Source organism: Pseudophryne corroboree, chromosome 3 (genome assembly GCF_028390025.1).
Source record: "Pseudophryne corroboree isolate aPseCor3 chromosome 3, aPseCor3.hap2, whole genome shotgun sequence".
In the NCBI taxonomy this organism is placed as follows: Eukaryota; Metazoa; Chordata; class Amphibia; order Anura; family Myobatrachidae; genus Pseudophryne; species Pseudophryne corroboree.
Genome location: NC_086446.1, coordinates 425,863,263 through 425,887,478, shown reverse-complemented (window position 1 = coordinate 425,887,478; position 24,216 = coordinate 425,863,263). Strand labels below are relative to the sequence as shown.

Sequence of the window (24,216 nt, the reverse complement as noted above, 5' to 3'; positions counted from 1 at the left end):
TCCTCAGATGCAGGAAAAACTACAGGCAGTTTTTTCTCACCCAACATAATACCCTTTTTAGTGGTACTGGTATTATCAGAAATATGTAAAACATTTTCCATAGCCTCAATCATGTAACGTGTGGCCCTACTGGAAGTCACATTCGTCTCTTAATCGTCGACACTGGAGTCAGTATCCGTGTCGGCGTCTGTATCTGCCATCTGAGGTAACGGGCGTTTTAGAGCCCCTGATGGCTTTTGAGACACCTGGACAGGCACAGGCTGAGTAGTCGGCTGTCTCATGTCATCAATCTTTTGTAAAGAGCTGACACTGTCACGTAATTCCTTCCATAAGCTCAGCCACTCAGGTGTCGACTCCCTAGGGGGTGACATCTCCATTACAGGCAATTGCTCCGCCTCCACACCATTTTCCTCCTCATACATGTCGACACAATCGTACCGACACACAGCACACACACAGGGAATGCTCTGATAGAGGACAGGACCCCACTAGCCCTTTGGGGAGACAGAGGGAGAGTATGCCAGCACACACCAGAGCGCTATATATATACAGGGATAACCTTATAGAAGTGTTTTTCCCCTTATAGCTGCTGTTTTATTAATACTGCGCCTAATTAGTGCCCCCCTCTCTTTTTTAACCCCTTTCTGTAGTGTAATAACTGCAGGGGAGAGCCAGGGAGCTTCCCTCCAACGGAGCTGTGAGAGAAAATGGCGCCAGTGTGCTGAGGAGATAGGCTCCGCCCCTTTTTCGCGGACTTTTCTCCCGCATTTTTATGGATTCTGGCAGGGGTTAAAATACATCCATATAGCCCTGGGGGTTATATGTGGTGTATTTATGCCAGCCAAGGTGTTTACATTGCTGCTCAGGGCGCCCCCCCCCCTAGCGCCCTGCACCCTCAGTGACCGAAGTGTGAAGTGTGCCTGAGTAACAATGGCGCACAGCTGCAGTGCTGTGCGCTACCTTGTTGAAGACTGATGTCTTCTGCCGCCGATTTTTCCGGACCTCCTCTTGCTTCTGGCTCTGTAAGGGGTCCGGCGGCGCGGCTCTGGGACCGAGCTCCGAGGCTGGGCCTGTGTTCGGTCCCTCTGGAGCTAATGGTGTCCAGTAGCCTAAGAAGCCCAATCCACTCTGCACGCAGGTGAGTTCGCTTCTTCTCCCCTTAGTCCCTCGATGCAGTGAGCCTGTTGCCAGCAGGTCTCACTGAAAATAAAAAACCTAAAACTAAACTTTTACTAAGAAGCTCAGGAGAGCCCCTAGTGTGCACCCTTCTCGGCCGGGCACAAAAATCTAACTGAGGCTTGGAGGAGGGTCATAGGGGGAGGAGCCAGTGCACACCAGGTAGTCCTAAAGCTTTACTTTTGTGCCCAGTCTCCTGCGGAGCCGCTATTCCCCATGGTCCTTACGGAGTTCCCAGCATCCACTAGGACGTCAGAGAAATATATATATGTGTGTGTGTATGTATATAAATATATATATATATATATTTAATAAATAAATAAATATATATATATATATATATATATATATTATGAGAATATAACTACCAGTTCTATCTTGCCAGACACTCCCAAAATTATTTGGTGTCAGCTGTCCCTTAATATGCAGTAATGGTAAGTTACTGTAGAACAGATAATGTTGTACTGTAATTGGGAATAAGAGTTTCAAGCGACCAATGGTGTCATGAGCAGAGGAATCAAAGTAAACAATTGCCTCATAGGTGCTAAATAAGGAGTGTGGGTGGTCAATATAAAATGTAACAATTTTTTTTTATTTTAAACAGTCTATATAATTTTTTTTTAAAGAGAACGCTGCCCAAGGTGGGTCCTGATTGGCCACAGGTGCTGCGGGTTGACTGGGAGGTGTATGACATCCAGTGCCTGAACCATCAGCTAAAACATTATAGGGAGTGTAGCCTTAGAGCGTAGCAGTACAATATAGCCAGACAAAAACAATACCTGCAAATAACCCCATGTGTTAGGTGACAATAAATACAGGGCACAGATAGAGGATTTAAGCGGTATGAGGTGACTGAAATACACTGAAAAAAACAAAACCAAACAGGATATACTGTGTAGCACTATATATATAAATGAGACCCTGACGTACCTAGCCCCCCAGGGTACAGAATATAGTGATAGCAAGTAGTGTGATACACTAGAATGGAATCCACACAGCAGCTACAGGCACACTCAGTCACAGGTACAATGCAGAAGTTATTACAGATAAACAATAAAACTGCACTGGACTAATAAAACTACATATAGATATGTATAAATATAGATATAACAATGCACAGTAACTACTGGATGTATATCACAGAACACTTGTACTAAATATTCAGTTTTAACACTGTCTAAAATGACATGTAGAATACTTAAGTGTCTGTAAATGCACAGCGCTGATGAGACAGGCGGCTTTACAGAGGAGACATTGCCCTGCAGTCCTCAGCCGCAGCTACTTGTGTAAAGATGGTGCCAAAATCTCTGTCAGGGAGTGAGGGAGAGTAAAATGCAGCTCCAGGGCGGGAACACCAGCAGTAGATGGCGCCCGGAGCTGGGGGAAGGGCTACAGATCAGCACCTTATCCCCTATGCTGGTCCTCACCACCGGGTACTGTGTAGCCTATGTAAAATGGATTTTAGTAAATCTGACCTGTGCTCCCTGCCCTGGTGGATATAATGGGGTCACTGTGCAATACAGTGTCCATGCCAGCGGCGTGGTCCGTCTCCTGGGACCGCAACTGGACCGCGATTTACCGGCGGGTCCCACCCGTGGGACCCTCTTACTTCCTCCCTGACGTGCAGCCACGCGATCCTGGAGAGCGTCAGAGGTGGTGTGCCTGATGACCGGTGCACCTCCGCAACAAGTACCCGGGTACCCGGCCGCGGGAGTATGCAGCGCTGCTGGGGAGGTGATGGAGCCGCAGCACAGTATGTCAGAATAATATATAAAGTGCTGCGGCCCTTGAAGTCTTCTTAAAAAGCTCTTTTCAGGGCTGCCTAGTGCAGCCCCACCTGTTAGTTACCTGCAGGCACCAACTTACAAACTGAGCTCCAGTGCCTGGAGGCGGGGTTATAGAGGAGGCAGTGCAGTGCATCCTGGGAACAGTCAAAGCTTTAGCCTTTTGGTGCATCAGATCAATATCCAACTCTACAGCCCGATGTATTCCCTGTGGAATCCCAGTGTACCCCGCTGCAGAAATCAAGATAAAATAGAGCAGTAGTTCTCAAACTCGGTCCTCAGGACCCAACACGGTTCATGTTTCCCAGGTCACCCAGCAGCTGCACTGTGTGCACTGCACCAACTGTCACATTTTAAAAATAAGAATTTACTTACCGATAATTCTATTTCTCGGAGTCCGTAGTGGATGCTGGGGTTCCTGAAAGGACCATGGGGAATAGCGGCTCCGCAGGAGACAGGGCACAAAAGTAAAGCTTTCCGATCAGGTGGTGTGCACTGGCTCCTCCCCCTATGACCCTCCTCCAGACTCCAGTTAGATACTGTGCCCGGACGAGCGTACACAATAAGGGAGGAATTTTGAATCCCGGGTAAGACTCATACCAGCCACACCAATCACACTGTACAACCTGTGATCTGAACCCAGTTAACAGTATGATAACAGGGGAGCCTCTGAAAAGATGGCTCACAATAACACTAACCCGATTTAGTTAGCAATAACTATGTACAAGTATTGCAGATAATCCGCACTTGGGATGGGCGCCCAGCATCCACTACGGACTCCGAGAAATAGAATTATCGGTAAGTAAATTCTTATTTTCTCTATCGTCCTAGTGGATGCTGGGGTTCCTGAAAGGACCATGGGGATTATACCAAAGCTCCCAAACGGGCGGGAGAGTGCGGATGACTCTGCAGCACCGAATGAGAGAACTCCAGGTCCTCTTTTGCCAGGGTATCAAATTTGTAGAATTTTACAAACGTGTTCTCCCCTGACCACGTAGCTGCTCGGCAGAGTTGTAATGCCGAGACCCCTCGGGCAGCCGCCCAAGATGAGCCCACCTTCCTTGTGGAATGGGCATTTACATATTTTTTTCTGTGGCAAGCCTGCCACAGAATGTGCAAGCTGAATTGTACTACAAATCCAACGAGCAATAGTCTGCTTAGAAGCAGGAGCACCCAGCTTGTTGGGTGCCCACAGGATAAACAGCAAGTCAGATTTCCTGACTCCAGCCGACCTGGAAACTATATTTTCAGGGCCCTGACAACATCCAGCAACTTGGAGTCCTCCAAGTCCCTAGTAGCCGCAGGTACCACAATAAGCTGGTTCAGGTGAAACGCTGACACCACCATAGGGAGAAACTGGGGACGAGTCCACAGCTTTGCTCTGTCCGAATGGACAATCAGATATGGCTTTATGAGATAAAGCCGCCAATTCTGACACTCGCCTGGCCGAGGCCAGGACCAACAGCATGGTCACTTTCCATGTGAGATATATCAAATCCACAGATTTGAGTTGTTTAAACCAGTGTGATTTTAGGAATCCCAAACTACGTTGAGATCGCCCAGTGCCACTGGAGACATCAAAAAGGGGGTTGTATATGCAGTACTCCCTTAACAACTTCTGGACTTCAGGAACTGAAGCCAATTTCTTTCTGGAAGAAAATCGACCGGTCGAAATTTGAACCTTAATGGACCCCAATTTGAGACCCATATACACTCCTGTTTGCAGGAAATGTAGGAATTAACCTAGTTGAAATTCTTCCGTGGAGCCTTCCTGGCCTCACACCATGGAACATATTTTCACCTAAGCGGTGATAATGTTGTGCGGTCACCTCCTTCCTGGCTCTGACCAGGGTAGGGATGACCTCTTCCGGAATGCCTTTTTCCCTTAGGATCCGGCGTTCACCGCCCTGGCGTCAACGCAGCTGCGGTAAGTCATGGAACAGACATGATTCTTGCTGAATCAAGATCCTTTCTAGTATCTCTTGAAGTTCCGGGTACCAAGTTCTTCTTGGCCAAACCGGAGCCACGAGTATAGTTCTTACTCCTCTCCTTCCTATCATTCTCCATACACTGGGTATGAAAGGCAGAGGAGGGAACACATACACCGACTGGTACACCCACGGTGTTACCAGAGCGTCCCAGCTATTGCCTGAGGGTCTCTAGACCTGGCGCTTCATGTGAGACGCCATCATAACCACCTTTGGTCTTTCCCAACGGTTTACAAACATGTGGAAACTTCCAGATGAAGTTCCCACTTTTCCGGGTGGAATTCATTCATGCTGAGGAAATCTTCCTAGTTGTCCACTCCCGGAATGAACACTGCTGACAGTGTTATCACATGATCTTTCGCCCAGCGAAGAATCCTTGCTGTCATTGCCCTCCTGCTTCTTGTGCCGCCCCGTCTGTTTACGTGGGCGACTGCCATGATGATGTCCTACTGGATCAGCACCGGTTGACTTTGAAGCAGAGTTCTTCCTAGGCTCAGAGCATCGTAAATTGCCCTTAGCTCCAGTATATTCATGTGGAGAGAAATCTCCAGACTTGACCACACTTCCTTGGAAATTTCTTCCCTGTGTGACTGTTCCCCAGCCTCTCAGGCTGGCATCCGTGGTCACCAGAACACAGTCCTGAATGCTGAATGTGCTGCCCTCTAGAAGATGAGCACTCTGCAGCCCCCACAGAAGAGACACCCTTGTCCTTGGAGACAGGGTTATCCGCTGATGCATCTGAAGATGCGATCCGGACCATTCGTCCAGCAAATCCCCCTGAAAAGTTTTTGCGTGAGATCTGCCGAATGGAATCGCTTCGTAAGAAGCCACCATTTTTCCCAGGACTCCTGTGCATTGATGCACTGATACTTGGCCTGGTTTTAGGAGGTTTCTGACTAGGTCGGATAACTCCCTGGCTTTCCCCTCCAGGAGAAATACCTCTTTCTGGACTATGCCCAGAATCATTCCTAGGAACAGCAGACGTATCATCGGAAAACAGCTGCGATTTTTGGAATATTTAGAATCCACTCGTGCTGTCGTAGAACTACTTTAGATAGTTCTTTTCCGACCTCCAACTGTTCTCTGGAAACTTGCCCCTTTCAGGATATCGTCCAAGTAAGGGATAATTAAGATGCCTTTCTTCTTTTAAGAATCATCTTTTCGGCCATTACCTTGGTAAAGGCCCGGGGTGCCGTGGATAATTCAACGGCAGCGTCTGAAACTGATATTGACAGTTCTGTATCACGAACCAGAGGTACCCTTGTTGAGAAGGGCAAATTTGGACATGGAGGTAATCCTTGATGTCCAGGGACACCATATAGTCCCCTTTTTTCCGGTTCTCTATCACTGCTTTGAGTGACTCCATCTTGATTTGAACCTTTTTATGTAAGTGTTCAAAGATTTAGACTATGTCTCACCAAGCCGTCTGGCTTCAGTACCACAATATAGTGTGGAAGACTAATACCCTTTTCCTTGTTGTAGGAGGGGTACTTTGATTATCACCTGCTGGAAATACAGCTTGTGAATTTTTTTTTTTTTTTTTCAATACTGCCTCCCTGTCGGAGGAAGCCGTTGGTAAAGCAGGCTTCAGGAACCTGCGAGGAAAAAATGTCTCGACTCTCCAATCTGTACCCCTGGGATAATACTTGTACGATCTAGGGGTCAACTTGCGAGTGATCCCACTGCGCGCTGAGACTCTTGAGACTACCCCCCCACTGGTGGAGGGCTTCTTTTCCTGGGAAGGGGCTGCCTGCTGCAGTCTACTTCCCTTTCCTCTATGTCTGGGCAGATATGACTGGCCTTTTGCCCGCTTGCCCACATGGGAACGGAAGGATTGAGGCTGAAAAGACAGTGTCTTTTTCTGCTGAGATGTAACTTGGGGTAAAAAGGTTGGATTTCCCAGCTGTAGCCGTGGCCCCCAGGTCCGATGGACCGACCCCAAATAACTCCTTCCCTTTATACGGCAATACTTCCACGTGCCGTATGGGATCTGTATCACCTGACCACTGTCGTGTCCATGACATCTTCTGGGAGATATGGACAACGCACTTATCTTGATGCCAGAGTGCAAATATCCCTCTGTGCATCTCGCATACATATATATAGAATGCATCCTATTAAATGCTCTATATCAATAAAATATTTTTAGTCAGGGAATTCGACCAAGCCAACCCAGCACTGCATCTCCAGGCTGATGGCGATCGCTGGTCGCAGTATAACCACCGTATGTGTGTATATACTTTTTAGGATATTTTTCCAGCTGCCTATCAGCTGGCTCCTTGAGGGCGGCCGTATCTGGAGACGGTAACGCCACTTGATAAGCGTGTGAGCGCCTTTTCCACCCTAAGGGGTGTTTCCCAACGCGCCCTAACTTCTGGCGGGAAAGGGTATAACGCCAATATTTGCTATCGGGGTAAACCCACGCATCATCACACACTTCATTTTATTTTATCTGATTCAGGAAAAACTACAGGTAGTTTTTTCACTCCCACATAATACCCTTTTTTGTGGTACTTGTAGTATCAGAAATATGTAACACCTCCTTCATTGCCCTTAACGTGTGGCCCTAATGAGGAATACGTTTGTTTATTCACCGTCGACACTGGATTCAGTGTCCGTGTCTGTGTCTGTGTCGACCGACTGAGGTAAATAGGCGTTTTTTTTTTTTTTTTTAAAAACCCCTGACGGTGTTTCTGAGACGCCTGGACCGGTACTAATTGTTTGTCGGCCGTCCCATGTCGTCAACCGACCTTGCAGCGTGTTGACATTCTCACGTAATTCCCTAAATAAGCCATCCATTCCGGTGTCGACTCCCTAGAGAGTGACATCACTCTTACAGGCAATTTCTCCGCCTCCTCCAACATCGTCCTCATACATGTCGACACACACGTACCGACACACAGCACACACACCTGGAATGCTCTGACAGAGGACAGGACCCCACTAGCCCTTTGGAGAGACAGAGGGAGAGTTTGCCAGCACACACCAAAAAAACGCTATAATTACATAGGGACAACCTTATATAAGTGTTTCTCCCTAATAGCATCTTTATATATATATTTATATCGCCAATTAGTGCCCCCCCTCTCTGTTTAAACCCTGTTTCTGTAGTGCAGTGCAGGGGAGAGCCTGGGAGCCTTCTCTCCAGCCTTTCTGTGAGAGAAAATGGCGCTGTGTGCTGAGGAGATAGGCCCCGCCCCTTTTCCGGCGGGCTCGTCTCCCGCTCTTTAGTGAAGTTTGGCAGGGGTTAAATATCTCCATATAGCCTCTGGGGGCTATATGTGAGGTATTTTTAGCCAGTATATAGGTTTACATTTGCCTCCCAGGGCGCCCCCCCCCAGCGCCCTGCACCCTCAGTGACTGCGTGTGAAGTGTGCTGAGAGGAAAATGGCGCACAGCTGCAGTGCTGTGCGCTACCTTTAGAAGACTGCAAGGGTCTTCAGCCGCCGATTCTGGACCTCTTCTTACTTCAGCATCTGCAAGGGGGCCGGCGGCGCGGCTCCGGTGACCATCCAGGCTGTACCTGTGATCGTCCCTCTGGAGCTGATGTCCAGTAGCCAAGAAGCCAATCCATCCTGCACGCAGGTGAGTTCACTTCTTCTCCCCTCTGTCCCTCGTTGCAGTGATCCTGTTGCCAGCAGGACTCACTGTAAAATAACAAACCTAAGCTAAACTTTCTCTAAGCAGCTCTTTAGGAGAGCCACCTAGAATTGCACCCTTCTCGGCCGGGCACAAAAATCTAACTGGAGTCTGGAGGAGGGTCATAGGGGGAGGAGCCAGTGCACACCACCTGATCGGAAAGCTTTACTTTTGTGCCCTGTCTCCTGCGGAGCCGCTATTCCCCATGGTCCTTTCAGGAACCCCAGCATCCACTAGGACGATAGAGAAAATCTACAATTGACCTGCAAAACATGAACTGTGTGGGGTCCTGTAGACCGAGTTTGAGAACCTGTGATATAGAGCATAGATGGGATGGGGAACCTTCGGCCCTCCAGCTGTTGTTGAACTACACATCCCAGCATGCCCTGCAATAGTTTTAGCATGGCCAAATAGCAAAACTGTTACAAGGCATGCTGGCATGTGTAGTTCAAAAACAGCTGGAGGGCCAAAGGTTCCCTACCACTGGCATAGGAGAATCTTATCTTAGTTAGCAGGAGGTCACAAAGGGAAATCCCAACGCGTTTCGTCCTCAAGACACCCAGATCATACACTTGCTAATGGTTAACCAAGCCTCTAAGCATGGACCCACATATCTGTTTTAGGTTTTACAGGGCATTGGTTTTACAGATCAGACAATCATTGTAAATATTTGTAAATACTAGTTATATCCATGTATACTAAGATTAATCCAGTTTAATTTAATTATACACATCAACAGACACTGGTCATTAACATTTCTGTAAATTCATATTAATATATTTATAAACGTATGTAAATAATATTTGTATAGTACATTTGTCATATTAATTTATTCAGAATAATGGCCCCCCTAGTCAAAGAGAGTCACATAACCAGTTGCAAAACTATCAATGTGAAGGAAGTAAGGTGGGTACACACTGAGAGATCTGTGCTTAAATTCTAAGCAATCTGACTAGATTGCTTAGAATTTAAGCACGGATCTCTCCATGTGTATGCCCCACAGCGATAGCGATGCACGGCACAGCGCGTCGCTATCGCCGGTGCTAGATTGGCCTGCACAAAATGAGCGGCCCCCCATCTGCCCCGCTCGCTCAGCACACATCGCACTGTGCTGAGTGGGGGGAGAGATGTGTGCTGAGCGGTCACTGATAGATCTCTCAGCACACATATCTCCCCATGTGTACGGGGCTGTAGACTGGCAGTACAGATGGTATAATCTGTAATGGTTAGCATTACTGCCTCACAGCACTGATGTCCTGGGTTAGATGGCCCTAACTGTGAGGAGTTGGTATATGTGCTTGCGTGGGTCTCCTCCCGCAATCCACAATTATACTGGCAGGTTATCTGGCTCCTGACAAAAATTAACCCTAGTGTCTAAGTGTGTGCATGTACATGGGCAGACTAGATGGGCCAAGTGGTTCTTATCTGCAGTCAAATTCTATGTTTCTATGAGCCTGCACTGAGCAGATTAGTGTGTGCAGATTAGTGAACATGACAGGAGGGATGATGTGCTGATAAAAACAACAACATAAATTTGGTTCATTTGTCAGTTTGGGAATCCCTGCAGATCCTATAGGTTCCGACTCTTTCTTCTGATCACACACAGTGGCTGCCTGGCACATGAACTATGAATCCTAAACGCTACTTCAGTGCAGAGCGTGGGGCGTATCAGCAAGTATCGCCAGACGGGTGGTCTTCAGTATGCCGGCTGCCGGGATCCTGGCGCACAGTATACCGGCGCCGGAATCCTGACAGCCGGCATACCGACACTTACTCTCCCTCGTGGGGGTCCACGACCCCCCTGGAGGGAGAATAAAATAGTGTGGCGCGCGTAGCGCGCCACCGTGCCCGCAGCGTGGTGAGCGCAGCGAGCCCGCAAGGGGCTCATTTGCGCTTGCCACGCTGTCGGTAAGATGGCGGTCGGGCTCCCGGCGCCGGTATGCTGGTCGCCGGAAGCCCGACCGCCGGCATACCATACTACACCCTCGCCAGACCTTTCATCACTGTTATCTGTCAAAAACGCTGATATTTTTTCATTTGATATTAATCTACTTTAAAAGTCACATAAAATGTATGTATTTTAAAAGTGACAGAGAAAAATCTCTTTATGTATAGATTTAAACTACAGTATTTTATTTTGTTAAATCATCATTAGCTTTAGCTTCTCTTCTTTCTTTTTTTCCATATGAACAAGTTTGTCTGATTTCTGGAAAAGTGTTATCTTTTCCCCTAAAACCTGTCCTCCCAACTTGTAATCACTCATGCTAGTACGGCTGCAACTGCTGATATTACTGGGTTGTTAAATAGGGCAAGGTTGAATACAAACAGTGGAGGGCTATGTGAGTTTTTCAGGATTTCCAGGTGTTGACTGTATAAATATAACTTATTATCAGCAGTGGGATATCTTGGGGGGTCATTCCGAGTTGTTCGCTCGGTAAAAATCCTCGCATCGCAGCGATTTTCCGCTTAATGCGCATGCGCAATGTCCGCACTGCGACTGCGCCAAGTAAATTTGCTATGCACTTAGTAATTTTACTCACGGCTTTTTCATCGTTCTGGCGATCGGAATGTGATTGACAGGAAATGGGTGTTACTGGGCGGAAACAGGCCGTTTTATGGGCGTGTGGGAAAAAACGCTACCGTTTCCGGAAAAAACGCAGGAGTGGCCGGAGGAACGGAGGAGTGTCTGGGCGAACGCTGGGTGTGTTTGTGACGTCAAACCAGGAACGACAAGCAGTGAAATGATCGCAGATGCCGAGTAAGTCTGAAGCAACTCAGAAACTGCTACGAGGTGTGTAATCGCAATATTGCGAATACATCGTTCGCAATTTTAAGATGCTAAGATTCACTCCCAGTAGGCGGCGGCTTAGCATGAGCAAATCTGCTAAAATTCACTTGCGAGCGAACAACTCGGAATGACCCCCTTAGTTCTGCTAGTTGGTTGAAAAAGAGCTAGGATTTTATCCTTGCATCATGTTTAGTGTATTTTAATATGTATGTATCAGAGGCGTAACTGTGGGAGGCAACAGAGTCGGCTGCCGCCGGGCTCCTGCCCTTTAGGGGGCACCTCTCCTCCCGTTCCGTGTTCATCGACACCATTCAATGGCCGACTCCCACTAGTCCCTGCATCTAACAAGTCACACCCTCTTTATTATAGATGCACATTTTAAAATTGTCATACCCAGGATTAGAACCCATGACCTATTACACTGGAAACAGGCACCTACAGTAACTGATGGAGCTATTTGCTCCTGTATAGGAAGCATGAGAATTCTAACTATATGAAGTTACTTATCTGACAATTACACGTAACTTCATATAGTTAGAATTCTCATGCTTCCCATACAGGAGCAAATAGCTCCATCAGTAAGGTGCCTGCTTCCAGTGTAATAGGTCATGGGTTCTAATCCTGGGTATGACACTTGTAAAATAATTGTCAGAGAAATAATCAGCATTGTGAGTGACTGAGCAGATCTATGTAGTGTGTGGCTGCACACTACATAGATCTGCCTGGTTGCGATGCTTTTGAATTGTCAATCCTAAGTAGCTACATACACTGCTCAAAAAAATAAAGGGAACACTAAAATAACACATCCTAGATCTGAATGAATGAAATATTCTTATTAAATACTTTGTTCTTTACATAGTTGAATGTGCTGACAACAAAATCACACAAAAATTATCAATGGAAAGCAGATTTATTAACCCATGGAGGTCTGGATTTGGAGTCACACTCAAAATTAAAGTGGAAAAACACACTACAGGCTGATCCATCTTTGATGTAATTGTAATTTTTGTGTGATTTTGTTGTCAGCACATTCAACTATGTGAAGAGCAAAGTATTTAATAAGAATATTTCATTCATTCAGATCTAGGATGTTATTTTTGTGTTCCCTTTATTTTTTTGAGCAGTGCATAATTAGAATCTGCAGCCTTGCTATATTTATCTATATATGGGGGGGCACCAATATTTATCTTGCCTCCGGGCAACTGGGACGAACTTACGCCACTGGTATGTATATTTGCATAACACTCAGCAGTTCCACTGATTGGGTGAGAGATGAAAGGAGAGAGTGAGAGGTGAAAAGGGTGAGAGAGGGAGGGAAGGATAATTATGTGGCTAATGGAGGGAAGGAGTGTGTGAGAGATGCAGGGTTGATAGATGGAAAGAAAAATAGGGATTTTTGTTTACTTACCGTAAAATCTCTTTCTCTGATTCCATCTGGGGGACGCTGCGCACTTACTAATGGGTTAGAGTGTGTGGGATTGGGAGTTTGGCACAGAACCTTTAAAAAACTAACTCCTCCCCCCTCTAACCCCTCCCATCTCCTTCCTGCTCAGCAGATTACCTCAGTTAACGTTTAGCAAAGCCGGAAGAGGCAGAACAGAATATATATACGGGAGGGATCGCAGCGTCCCCCAGATGGAATCAGAGAAAGAGATTTTACGGTAAGTAAACAAAAATCCCTATTTCTTTCATCCATCTGGGGGACGCTGCGCACTTACTAATGGGATTTCCCAAAGCAAGCTAATTAGAGGAGGGAGACACAGACGACATAGCAGTCTGCAAACTTTGATGCCTAACAGAGGCAGTCTCCAAACCAAAAGTATGAAAAACGGAAGGTATGTACGGACGACTAGGTCGTCGCTCTACGCAGTTGCTCGACGAATACACCACTGTGAACAGCCCAAGAGGCTCCAACAGGTCGAGTCGAATGAGCCCCTAAAGAATCAGGAACAGGCAACGCCTAAGAAATCTAAGCCTGCTGAATAGCAGAATTAACCCAGCACATCACCCTGTTCTTATTAGCCAGCCAGCCACGCTTGGGTGCAGCAAACAAACCCAACCAGGTAAGAGTTAAGGTTTGAACAACAACCAATAAGGCCAATTACCGACCCGCGTCGGACAAGCCTGGGACGACACAAGAAGCCCAATGTGCTGAAGGAGAGGAAAAACCGATACAACTTGTGGTTTGTAAGTAAAACCACCCTAACTGCATAAACAAAAACACTGTAAGAGAAAAGAAACCGCAACTCAACCAGAGTCCAGAGGCCGGAAAGGAGAAACAGGAGCCATTCTGGAAAGTAAATTCTAGAGCAGAACCCAGTCTGCTAAGATAAGAAGACAAAGTAGTTCTGACAACTGTGTTGTAGAAAAGATAAGAGGCGGAAAGGACTAAGAACTCCAGCTGAGTGACCGTTAAATACACACAAATGATGACAAGTGTTCTAGCACTGTGATTGGTTAGAGAGCCAGAAACGTAGTAGGGCTTGATGACATTGTTTTCCACAATCACACCGTCAGCGGCAGAATAGACAAAATCCCGGTGATGACGTAAAGGTTGGGAGTGGAGAGCTGGCCGAAAAGTTACCCTGTAAGGTGCCCTGGTCACTCTGGGCTATAACATTGCAGAACAGAGTCAACAGGCAAATCCGAAGCGGATTAGGAAAACCGAAAGAGCCACTGGTCAAATGCGTTGAGGTACTCACTAGATGTTGCCAGAGGCAGAATAAATATGCTAGATGAAAGTGACAAGGAGCTGACACAGCGTCTACGATTGCCACTAGAGGATTCCCGAAACGAACACAGTACCAATGAAGCCCTGAGGTCTATGTCAGCTAGTTATAGACACACCAAAGCCAGAAATCCCTGTTGATTTCACATACTTTAAGGAAGAACAGCCTGAAGATTCAGGAAATCTGCTTCCCAGTTGCCCATTCTGGAACTGGAGATGACAGACACTGCCGGGATCCAAAATTCCGCCCTCTGCATATGTTAGATACTGTTCCGATGTCTCTCCAGCTACAAGTGTCACAGAACAATTGATATAGGTCACAGTGGAAAGACCCTGTAGAAGACATTGAGCTGGAGTCAAGGCGTTGTAGAACGCCCGTAGATTGGAAGTGATATTTCCACTTCGGACATCAGTTTCATAGAAAACGCCAGAGTTGAAACCAAAAAACCGTAATGTCTGAAACTTTTGACTGTGGTTATGACCCTCCATGTCGAGACAGAATGAAGTCCTATAAGTTAGATCTGGATTGTGTAGCCCAACGAAAAGATCGACCAATGAAAATATCTTGGTATTTTAATAGAGAAACTAAACTGCTGTTTACGTAAACTCAATCCTGCCTGAGATTAATAACATTTAATCTGAGATTGAAGAAACCAGGCAGGAGACCGGGGGAATGGAGCCACCTATAAAATCACCACTGTCCTGCAGAGGAAGTGTATGTCTGACCCCTGAGTCTATTCTGGTCAGTAAATCCTGCATTCCGCCAACATTCGAGATACCAGGTATCGAAAAGAATACCCATGAATAACATCTTCTGCGAAGGTAGAAATCCAGAACTAAGGTCCGTTGTAGAAAAAAAGTGCATGAGACAGCTGCTTTTGACCCAAAATGGTAGCGATGCCCAGATGACGGAAAAAGGATTGGACTGAATACTCCTGTTAGATAGCGAACAGACTGCAATGATTAGAGCCCGTCTAAGATGGGCACTAAAGATTCTTGCTTGGTACGTGTTCCCCAAGATTCAGAATATATGTTCGTGATACAAATTCAGTACATCCAACGGATCAGTGGACTATGAGAAAGCTGGTGTCCTCCCCACTGGGAACCAGACTGTCCGACTCCGTGGCCCCTGCAGAGGGCACATTGGAAGTCCGTGTTCTAGGCATACAAATGCCTCCCAAAAGAATACCCATTTTTCTGACATAGGTTAAAATACCCATTTCTCAGCTATTATCCTCAGGATGAGAACCCACGACCTGTTATACCGCAGGCATACACCTTACTGATAGAGTTATTTGCTCCCGCCTGCAAAGTACGCTTTAATTTGGAAGAAGAATTTTACGATTCGCAACCAAAATGAATAGAAGGGTGTCATAGCCAGGGAAAAGATGCAATAATAAATAGATAGGGAATAGAGCTTGAGAGACCAAAACCGTCAATGGATAATTTGAAAAGGATCAGCTGCCCCAAGAATGGATAACTTGCATAATGCAACCGGTTTAAAGATTCATGCATAAGCCCGGAGAGGGCGTAGGAATATTCCTGTCAGAATGAATACTAATATAATAACGGCCTCACCGTTGTCAATCTGTGGTGACTGTTAAGGTCACATACTGTACTTTAGTAAAGACAGTTGCCTTAGGCTCTCCCATGATGGATGCGTCCACTAATTATTAGTGGAACCTTCATTAGATCAGTGTCTTCATCAGCGAAAGGATAAAGAAATACTGTCTCTAATACTGAGAACACCGAAATTGAACCGAAAACAGTATGTATTAGAGACAGACACATTTCCCTGAAAATATAAACTATTTCATCAGGTGTGTAGTCAGACTTCCATCAACATTCTCTCACGTGAAGGAAGAGGTGGAAACCAAGAAATTCAGTAGATTATTTCTTATTTCTATCCTGAAGGATCCTCACTGACAGGATTTATCTCACCATTTTCTGTAGATGAAGCCTCAAAAACGCCTCTGAAGTAAAGGAGCTATATTGTCTGTCAAAGACCAGACTCGCTGCACAGTATGAACTGATTAAGGAGCTTTGTCCAGCCATTTGGCAAATCATAAGTACATAGTGTACAAGAAATAGAAATAGTCTGTCCTTGTTTTGAAAGGTGCACCGGTCCCGGAGGTACTGCAATACCGAGTCAATGCGTGGAGTGGACGGAGCAATCTCTTCTTCCATTTTCCTGTTCTAAACATATATTTAATACATGGCCCCCACATAGGGAACGTATCAGATATTAAACTGATAAGAACAGATACTACACTTGATCCTAGCCAAAAGGTCAAGTAGTGATCTTTTTACCAAGACTAGCGGCTAAGTAGTAAACAGAGTACCAGACCCATTACATTGACATAGTGTAAGGAAAAATATACTCAAAGAATACTGGTATTTGTGGACCGGTCCTGGAACCCCCATCCCTGCAAGTGCAGGGAATATATATATATATATATATATATATATATATATATATACATATATAACTTCACACAGTTAGGGGCATACACTGAACTGGAGGGAGGCAGGTTCAGGGGAAATTTAAGGAAAATATTTCCTCACAGAAGGGGTAGTGAACAAGTGGAACAGCCTCCCATGAGAGGCGGCAGAGGCCAAGACTGTAGAGCAATTTAAACCTGCTTGGTATATTCATATACTTCTATGTAAACAAGCTCATGGCTTCAGTGCTGTGAGGCAGCAATGCTAACCACTACTCCATCTGTATTATTCTGGATTGAGATGTGTCTGGCCCACAGAGGCATAAACTGATCCCTGGAACCTCCCGGCTGCTCTGCAACTGGTGTCCTGGAGCATGGGGTACCTGTGTCCGTGCTACCTTTAGGAAGTCTGGAGCCACATTGTGCAATTTAATGTATATGGGAATCAAACCTGTGTTTAGTCTATCTTACTAATACACAGCATTAGCCCACAAAGCTATTGGAGCTCCTGTGTAGTAAACTACTGAACTTGTCGTTCCTTTAGGAGATTTGCTGTTTACAACCATGGAATATACAATGCCACAATCATAGCACACAATAATGTCTCATAACTCTGTGCTGTGGTCCAGCTCTACAGACTGAGCTATAATGCTCCTTTTATAACATGATGTAAACAACTGTTGTCAATTTAGAATAGCACAACACTAGTTAAGAAAAAATCCCCGCCTGTGTAATAAACAGGGTGAGGTAAAAATAACTCTATTACAGTGAGATTACCGAAATATATGTACTAAAGGATCACTAAAGAGCACTAAAGAATCCCTTAGAATAAACGAGCTCCAGAGCATATGAAAGGGCTGTGTTATACTTGCTGTTTTTGCTGCTCTCCGCCTGTACTAACAGGGTGAGACGCTGTGTTATGTGCAGCGCAGTATCCCCCGCTGTACCTGACGGATGGTCTCTTGCAGAGATAGAAGATGGCGCCTATAGCTGAGTCCTGCCCCCACAGAGTGAGGACGGCGGCGGTAAGACGCTGTTGGGCGGGAGAACGGGGCGCGAACACAACATCCTCCTGCGTCCCGCCGCGGTACAGCCTCCCCACCCCCGCAACTGAGCTCCGTAAAATCATTGAAATGACTACCGCTGCTGTCTGACAAGACGCGGCTTCCATGAAATGAGCGGCGGAAGCGGGACTGAACCGCTCCGTCCGCTCTGAGCAGGGAGGGGGGTCCGCATACACCAGCGCTGCACAATAATAAATACAATTATTATAAATACCATATATGCAATAACAGCCCAACGCTGCCCAGGCAGGTTGTGGCTGTCTTACCAGTACAGTGCCTCCTAGGAAATCCATCCTGCATCAAGTAAGCCCCAGTGACTAAGAGTATGGTGGCTTCTTAGAGGCTCTGGGGAGTGGGAGACACATAACTAACTAACCCCACTCCTAGTATACGTGTCTCCTGTAAACAGGGACTAAGCACACATAAGTAAAATCAAAATAAACAACAGAAACCTAACTAAAATCTACACTGAAGGAATCTGTGCCTGTACTCCTCAGGCACAAAACTAAAACTGAGGTAATCTGCTGAGCAGGAAGGAGATGGGAGGGGTTAGAGGGGGGAGGAGTTAGTTTTTTAAAGGTTCTGTGCCAAACTCCCAATCCCACACACTCTAACCCATTAGTAAGTGCGCAACGTCCCCCAGATGGATGAAAGAGAAAGAAAGGGCAGGAAGGAGAGATGTACAGGTGAAACTCAGAAAATTAGAATATCGTGCAAAAGTTCATTTATTTCAGTTATGCAACTTAAAAGGTGAAACTAATATATTATATAGACTCATTACATGCAAAGTGAGATATTTCAAGCCTTTATTTATTATCATTTTGATGATTGTGGTTTACAGTTTAAGATAACCCCAAATCCAAAATCTCAGAAAATTAGAATATTGCATAAAATCAATAAAAAAAAGGATTTTAAATACAGAAATGCCGGCCCTCTGAAAAGTATAATCATGCATAAGTACTCAATACTTGGTTTGGGCCCCTTTTGCATGAATTACTGCCTCAGTGCGGCGTGGCATGGATTCTATCAGCCTGTGCCACTGCTGAGGTGTTATGGAAGACCAGGGTGCTTCAATAGCGGCCTTCAGCTCTTCTGCATTGTTCAGTCTCATGTCTCTCATCTTTCTCTTGGCAATGCCCCATAAAGAGCCTGAAGAGGATTGTCAGGAAAAGGCCATTCAAAAGTGTGGGGGAGCTTCACAAGGAGTCGACTGAGGCTGAAGTTAGTGCATCAAGAGCCACCACACACAGACGGATCCTGGACATGGGCTTCAAATGTCGTATTCCTCTTGTCAAGCTGCTCCTGAACAACAAACAACGTCAGAAGCGTCTTACCTGGGCTAAAGAAAAAAAGAACTGGTCTGTTGCTCAGTGGTCCAAAATCCTCTTTTCTGATGAGAGCAAAATTTGCATCTCATTTGGAAACCAAGGTCCCAGAGTATGAAGAAAAAAATGGAGAGGCATACAATCCTAGACGCTTGAAGTCCAGTGTGACGTTTCCACAGTCTGTGTTGATTTGGGGAGCCATGTCATCTGCTGGTGTTGGTCTACTGTGCTTTATTAAGTCCATTGTCAACGCAGCCGTCTTTCAGGAAATTTTAGAGCACTTGATGCTTCCTTCAGCAGACAAGCTTTACGGAGATGCTGACTTCATTTTCCAGCAGGACTTGGCACCTGCCCACATTGCCAAAAATACCAAAACCTGGTTCAATGACCGTGGGATTACTGTGCTGGATTGGCCAGAAAACTCATCTGACCTGAACCCCATAGAGAATCTATGGGGCATTGCCAAGAGAAAGATGAGAGACATGAGACTGAACAATGCAGAAGAGCTGAAGGCCGCTATTGAAGCATCCTGGTCTTACATAACACCTCAGCAGTGCACAGATTGATAGAATCCATGCCACGCCACATTGAGGAAGTAATTCATGCAAAAGGGGCCTAAACCAAGTACTGAGTGCATGTGCATGATTATACTTTTCAGAGGGCCAACATTTCTGTATTTAAAATCCTTTTTTTTAATTGATTTTATGTAACATTCAAATTTTCAGAGATTTTGGATTTTAGGTTATTTTAAGCTGTAAAGCACAATCATCAAAATTATAACAAATAAAGGCTTGAAATATCTCACTTTGCATGTAATGAGTCTATATAATATATTAGTTTTACCTTTGAAGTTAAAGTACTGAAATAAATGAACTTTTGAACGCTATTCTAATTTTCTGAGTTTCACCTGTATGCTGATAGAGCGACGGAGAGAGTGAGAGGTGCAGGGGTGAGAGATGGAAGTAGAGGTGCAGGAGTGAGAGATGGAAGTAGAGGTGTATGGCTGATAGGAGGGGAGTGAGAGGTACAAAGGGTAAAGGGAGGGTAGGAGAGGTGTAGGGCTGATTGAGGGAAGAAGAGGTGTAGGGCTGATTGAGGGAAGGAGGGAATATGAGATGGAAGGAGGGAATGAAAAGTACAGGGTTAAAGGCTAGGAGAGGTGCAGAGGGTAAGTAAGGGAAGGAGCAAGTAAGAGTATCAGGGATGATGTGAAACATTAAGGAAAGATAAAATACAACAGATATGGGGAAGAGGGGGATGGACACAGGGAAAATAGTATTTTTAAATCGTTTTTAGGGGGCATGGCCATGTCCAGATTTGGCCACACCGCCTGAATTGGTCACACACTGTAGTGTCTCCTGGATTTTTTTTTCTTGTTTTAAATATAGCAACCCTAAACTGACCAAAACAAGACACCATGAAACAGTGGTGTGATGACAAAAGGGTGGATGTCTACACCACACTGGGGGTGTACATAATTCACCACGTGCATGACTTACGCTTCTGAAACACAAGGTCATCCCCACCCTTACTCCCCTTCCCTAAGGATGTACCCCTGCACAACTGTGCACACCAATCGCAGGTGAGTATGGCTCCCATTCACCTCAGGGAGTCAGATATACCTTCCAGCAGTCTTGACTTTTGGGTTGACAGAAGAGACTATTTAACATGTATGGTTGTTATTTTGGTGCATATGCAGAAATCTGATTACACTACGCACCTCAATGTTTGATAATGTTTCCGCCAGCCCTGCCATCTTACAACTGATGTTGGGACAGTATGACTGGTATGAGGTGCAGTCTAATGGTTGTAAGGGGAAGAAGTGGTCTACCTGGTGTGGCCTGGTGAGAAATTAGAATGAAACAGAGAAGATTACACATGTGAGTGGTCTTGTTGCCTTATTGACCACCCTCATATATAGATATTTAGATATGTGTGTAATACAGTATATCTCCTATATATTTGCCCAGATCTGTGACTCTGTGACTCATTTCCTAACGCTGTGCGGAGTCACAACGCTGGGCGGAGTCAGAGTCATAGAGTCACAGATCTGGGTGGCTGGATGCAGGGCATGATCCCTTAACTTTCTGGTGAGTGGTGAGCACTTTAAATATAGTTGATGAGAAGCAGACGCACCTAAGACGCAGAGGTCGTGCTCACTGCCTGAACAAACGCTGCTGCTTCTATTTCTGTACTGCCCCGCGCACCTGCCGCTCCCCCACCTGTGGCACCCCGCACCCACCCCTCCCCCACCAGCGGCACCACCGCACCCGCCCCTCCCCCACCGGCGGCACCCCCGCACCTCCCCCACCCGCAGTGTCCACGGATGCCCTCCCCTATCCGCAGCACCCCTACAGACGCCCCTCCCCTACTCACAGCGCATCCGGATCCGCAACTCCCACAACCACAGCACCTCCGGCCCCCTCCCCCAACCCCCCCCCCCCCACCGTAGCATCTACAGACACCCTCCCCCATCCGCGGCCCTCCCGCTCCTGCCCCACCCCCACCCGCAGCACCTCTAGACACCCCCCCCCCATCTGCACCACCCCTCTGCAACCGCCCCTCACCCACCCACGGCACCACCGGGCCCCCTCCCCCATGCACGGCCCCCTGCAGCCACCCCTCCCCCACCCACAGAAACTACATACCCCATCTGCGGCACCCCCGCTACCACCCCTCCTCCACCGGCGGCACCCGTGCACAAACAGTTTGTGAACTGTTCCTGTGCTGCTGTGGTGAAGGTGTATCGTTACTGGACAAATGGCACCATTGCAAATAACCGTTACAACTGAGGAGCACCACATGCCATTGATGTGAGAAGTAAGCATCGGCTATGAAGGTGTGTGAGAGGCAACCGACACACTACAGTGGAGCAGCTCACCGTCAAGTTAACCTGGGGCTACCAGACGTGTGTCTAACATGACAGTTCAGCCTGTCTAGCTGCTGTCCGTGCTGCACACAGCGGTTACTCTGGCTATTAGCTGGTGGTCATAATAATGTGACTCCACCGTGTATGATGCCCCTCCATAAAGAGCTGAAACTACAGCTAGTTAGTGCACAAGGCAAACATAAAACAGGTGATACTGTAAATGGATGGATGTATGGTCTCATTTTTACATGATTGGAGTCTGTGGATGACATTTCTTATATCCTCTTAATCACAATGACTGCTTCCAAACACAGCTGTATAAACAAGTCTGATATGTATGATTATTGCCTATTATGTAATTCTAACAGCAACTCATTCTCTGACAGGCAGCAAATATTGGAACAGGTCATAATTATTTCTAGCCTGCTGTGTGCACCCACTATCAGCATTTTGATAGAATATTACATATTGCTGTTGTGAAGAGAGGCAATACATCAGATGTTCCATATAATCTTTCTGTGTGCTAAAGCAGTGTTATTTGTTTGCTCTGCAGCTGGAAATCAAAAATCATGTCTTCTTCAGCCCAATTAACTGGGATGACCTGTATCACAAAAGGATTTCCCCACCTTATAACCCCAATGTGGTAAGTGAATGTAGAATAAACAGTAGTCAGTTTATTAAGAGGCAGCTTTTGCAAATGGCTGCGTCTCGATGTGTTTAAGTGCAAAAAATTAAACAGTAATGATATTACAAGCAAAGCCCGGCGCATTTTGTCTGTAGTATCAGTAGCTTTCATTTTCATGCTTAAACATGCTCAAAAGTGGTGACTTACAATAACGGCTGCTTAGTAAATTTTACCTTTGGTGTTCTTGGATGAATACTCTGATAACTTAAACCATCTTTATTTTTTAACTTCAGGCTGGTCCAGGTGATCTGCGGCATTTTGATCCAGAGTTCACGCAGGAGGATGTGCCGAATTCTGTGAGTCGTACTCCTGACCCGAATATTGGCAGTTCCAGCTGTTCAAATGCTTTCTATGGCTTTTCCTATGCACAAAGTGATGATGATATTTTGAACTAAGCTCACATTATGGAACAATAGTTTTATATAAATAGGACAGTATGGGAGTAACCAGCCTTCTCTCCCTCCCTCATGCTTAATAAATGGAGACTCTTCTATGTCACTTCTACTAGCCTCCACTGGAACCATTAATGGACCAAAGAGAGATGAGGAAAGAGAGGCGTATGTGAAACATGAGCATGGACCATGAGACTGTGATTTTGAACGTAATACTGTATATTTGTGTAACTGCTCTCAGAGAGGAAATGTTACAGAACTGTATGTTAGTTATCATAATTAGAGACTCAGGGGCAGATGTATTAACCTGAAAAAGGCACAAGGAAGTGATAAACCAGTGATATGTGCAAGGTAATAAAGGCACCAGCCAATCAGATCCTAACTGTTAATTTACATATTGGAGCTGATTGGCTGGTGTCTTTATCACCTTGCACATATCGCTGGTTTATCACTTCCTTATGCCTTCTCCAGGTTAATACATCTGCCCCTTACTGTCTTCAATAGTTGTGACCTTGCACTAACCTTCTAGCCTCCATATTGCCTGCATGGTATTTCTGTCTACATTTATAAAATAATTATCACTAAACTTTTTTTTTATATATAGCAATCGCCTAGACATGAAGAACATATGATCTTTTCTTTACCTCTCCCTAATCTGATCTATCTGCATTTTCTGTCATTCAACATTTTTCCCTCTTACAGTCTATCTATCACAATCCTTTTTCTTTTTAGAATTATCAACTATAATGCCATTATTACCAATGAGGACATTCGATGTTATGACACAGCAGGACATTACACACTACAATTAATATGAAGATCCTCTAATAAAATAATAGTAGATGCAAGTCAATAAATTGATGGACAGCCCATACTTCAAAACAAGACAAAAACATTTATAAAGAGATGTAAAAGATCAACAAATAACTCTGCATAAAAAGGGGGACATATCCCAAAATTATAATACTCCCATATATGAGAATTTAAATAATCTTCTCACTTAGAAAGATATGGTGCTCTTTCATAAAACAGGCATTTTGTATATGCACTTGTATCACACCTATGTCCCTTATGAGGAGTAAACTTTCTCATATTAAGTTATATGCACAACTGTCAATGCAATGTAATAACAATGCCGCATTTGTTAGAGGTTCCCTTCTAGAGGTATGATTTGTGGGGGTATTTATTAAAGTTTGGAGAGAGATAAATTTATGAAAGACTATCTGAAGTACCCGGCGTCGCCCGGGTTTCCATTTATGAGTTGGATATAACTTGTCAATATATTAAAAATAATTAGTAGCTAAGTAGCTCTTCCAGCACATCCATGAGGTGGCTGC

At 45.5% G+C, this 24,216-nt stretch overlaps 1 protein-coding gene and 1 non-coding gene across 2 annotated transcripts in view; one reads left to right on the top strand and one right to left on the bottom strand.

The window, feature by feature from the left end:
- The window catches only part of SGK2 (serum/glucocorticoid regulated kinase 2), a 104,863-nt gene extending 81,698 nt beyond the window's left edge, over positions 1-23,165 (top strand). Inside the window, exons 11-12 of the mRNA XM_063960302.1 lie at positions 22,356-22,445; positions 22,721-23,165. Of these exons, the coding sequence (XP_063816372.1) occupies positions 22,356-22,445; positions 22,721-22,882 (252 nt within the window). The 3' untranslated portion in view covers positions 22,883-23,165. The remainder of the gene's footprint in view (positions 1-22,355; positions 22,446-22,720) is intronic.
- Positions 16,215-16,405, bottom strand: LOC134899672 (U2 spliceosomal RNA). Its single transcript, XR_010173321.1, has one exon. It is a non-coding gene; the product is annotated as a U2 spliceosomal RNA (small nuclear RNA).
- Positions 23,166-24,216: the final 1,051 nt, after the last annotated feature.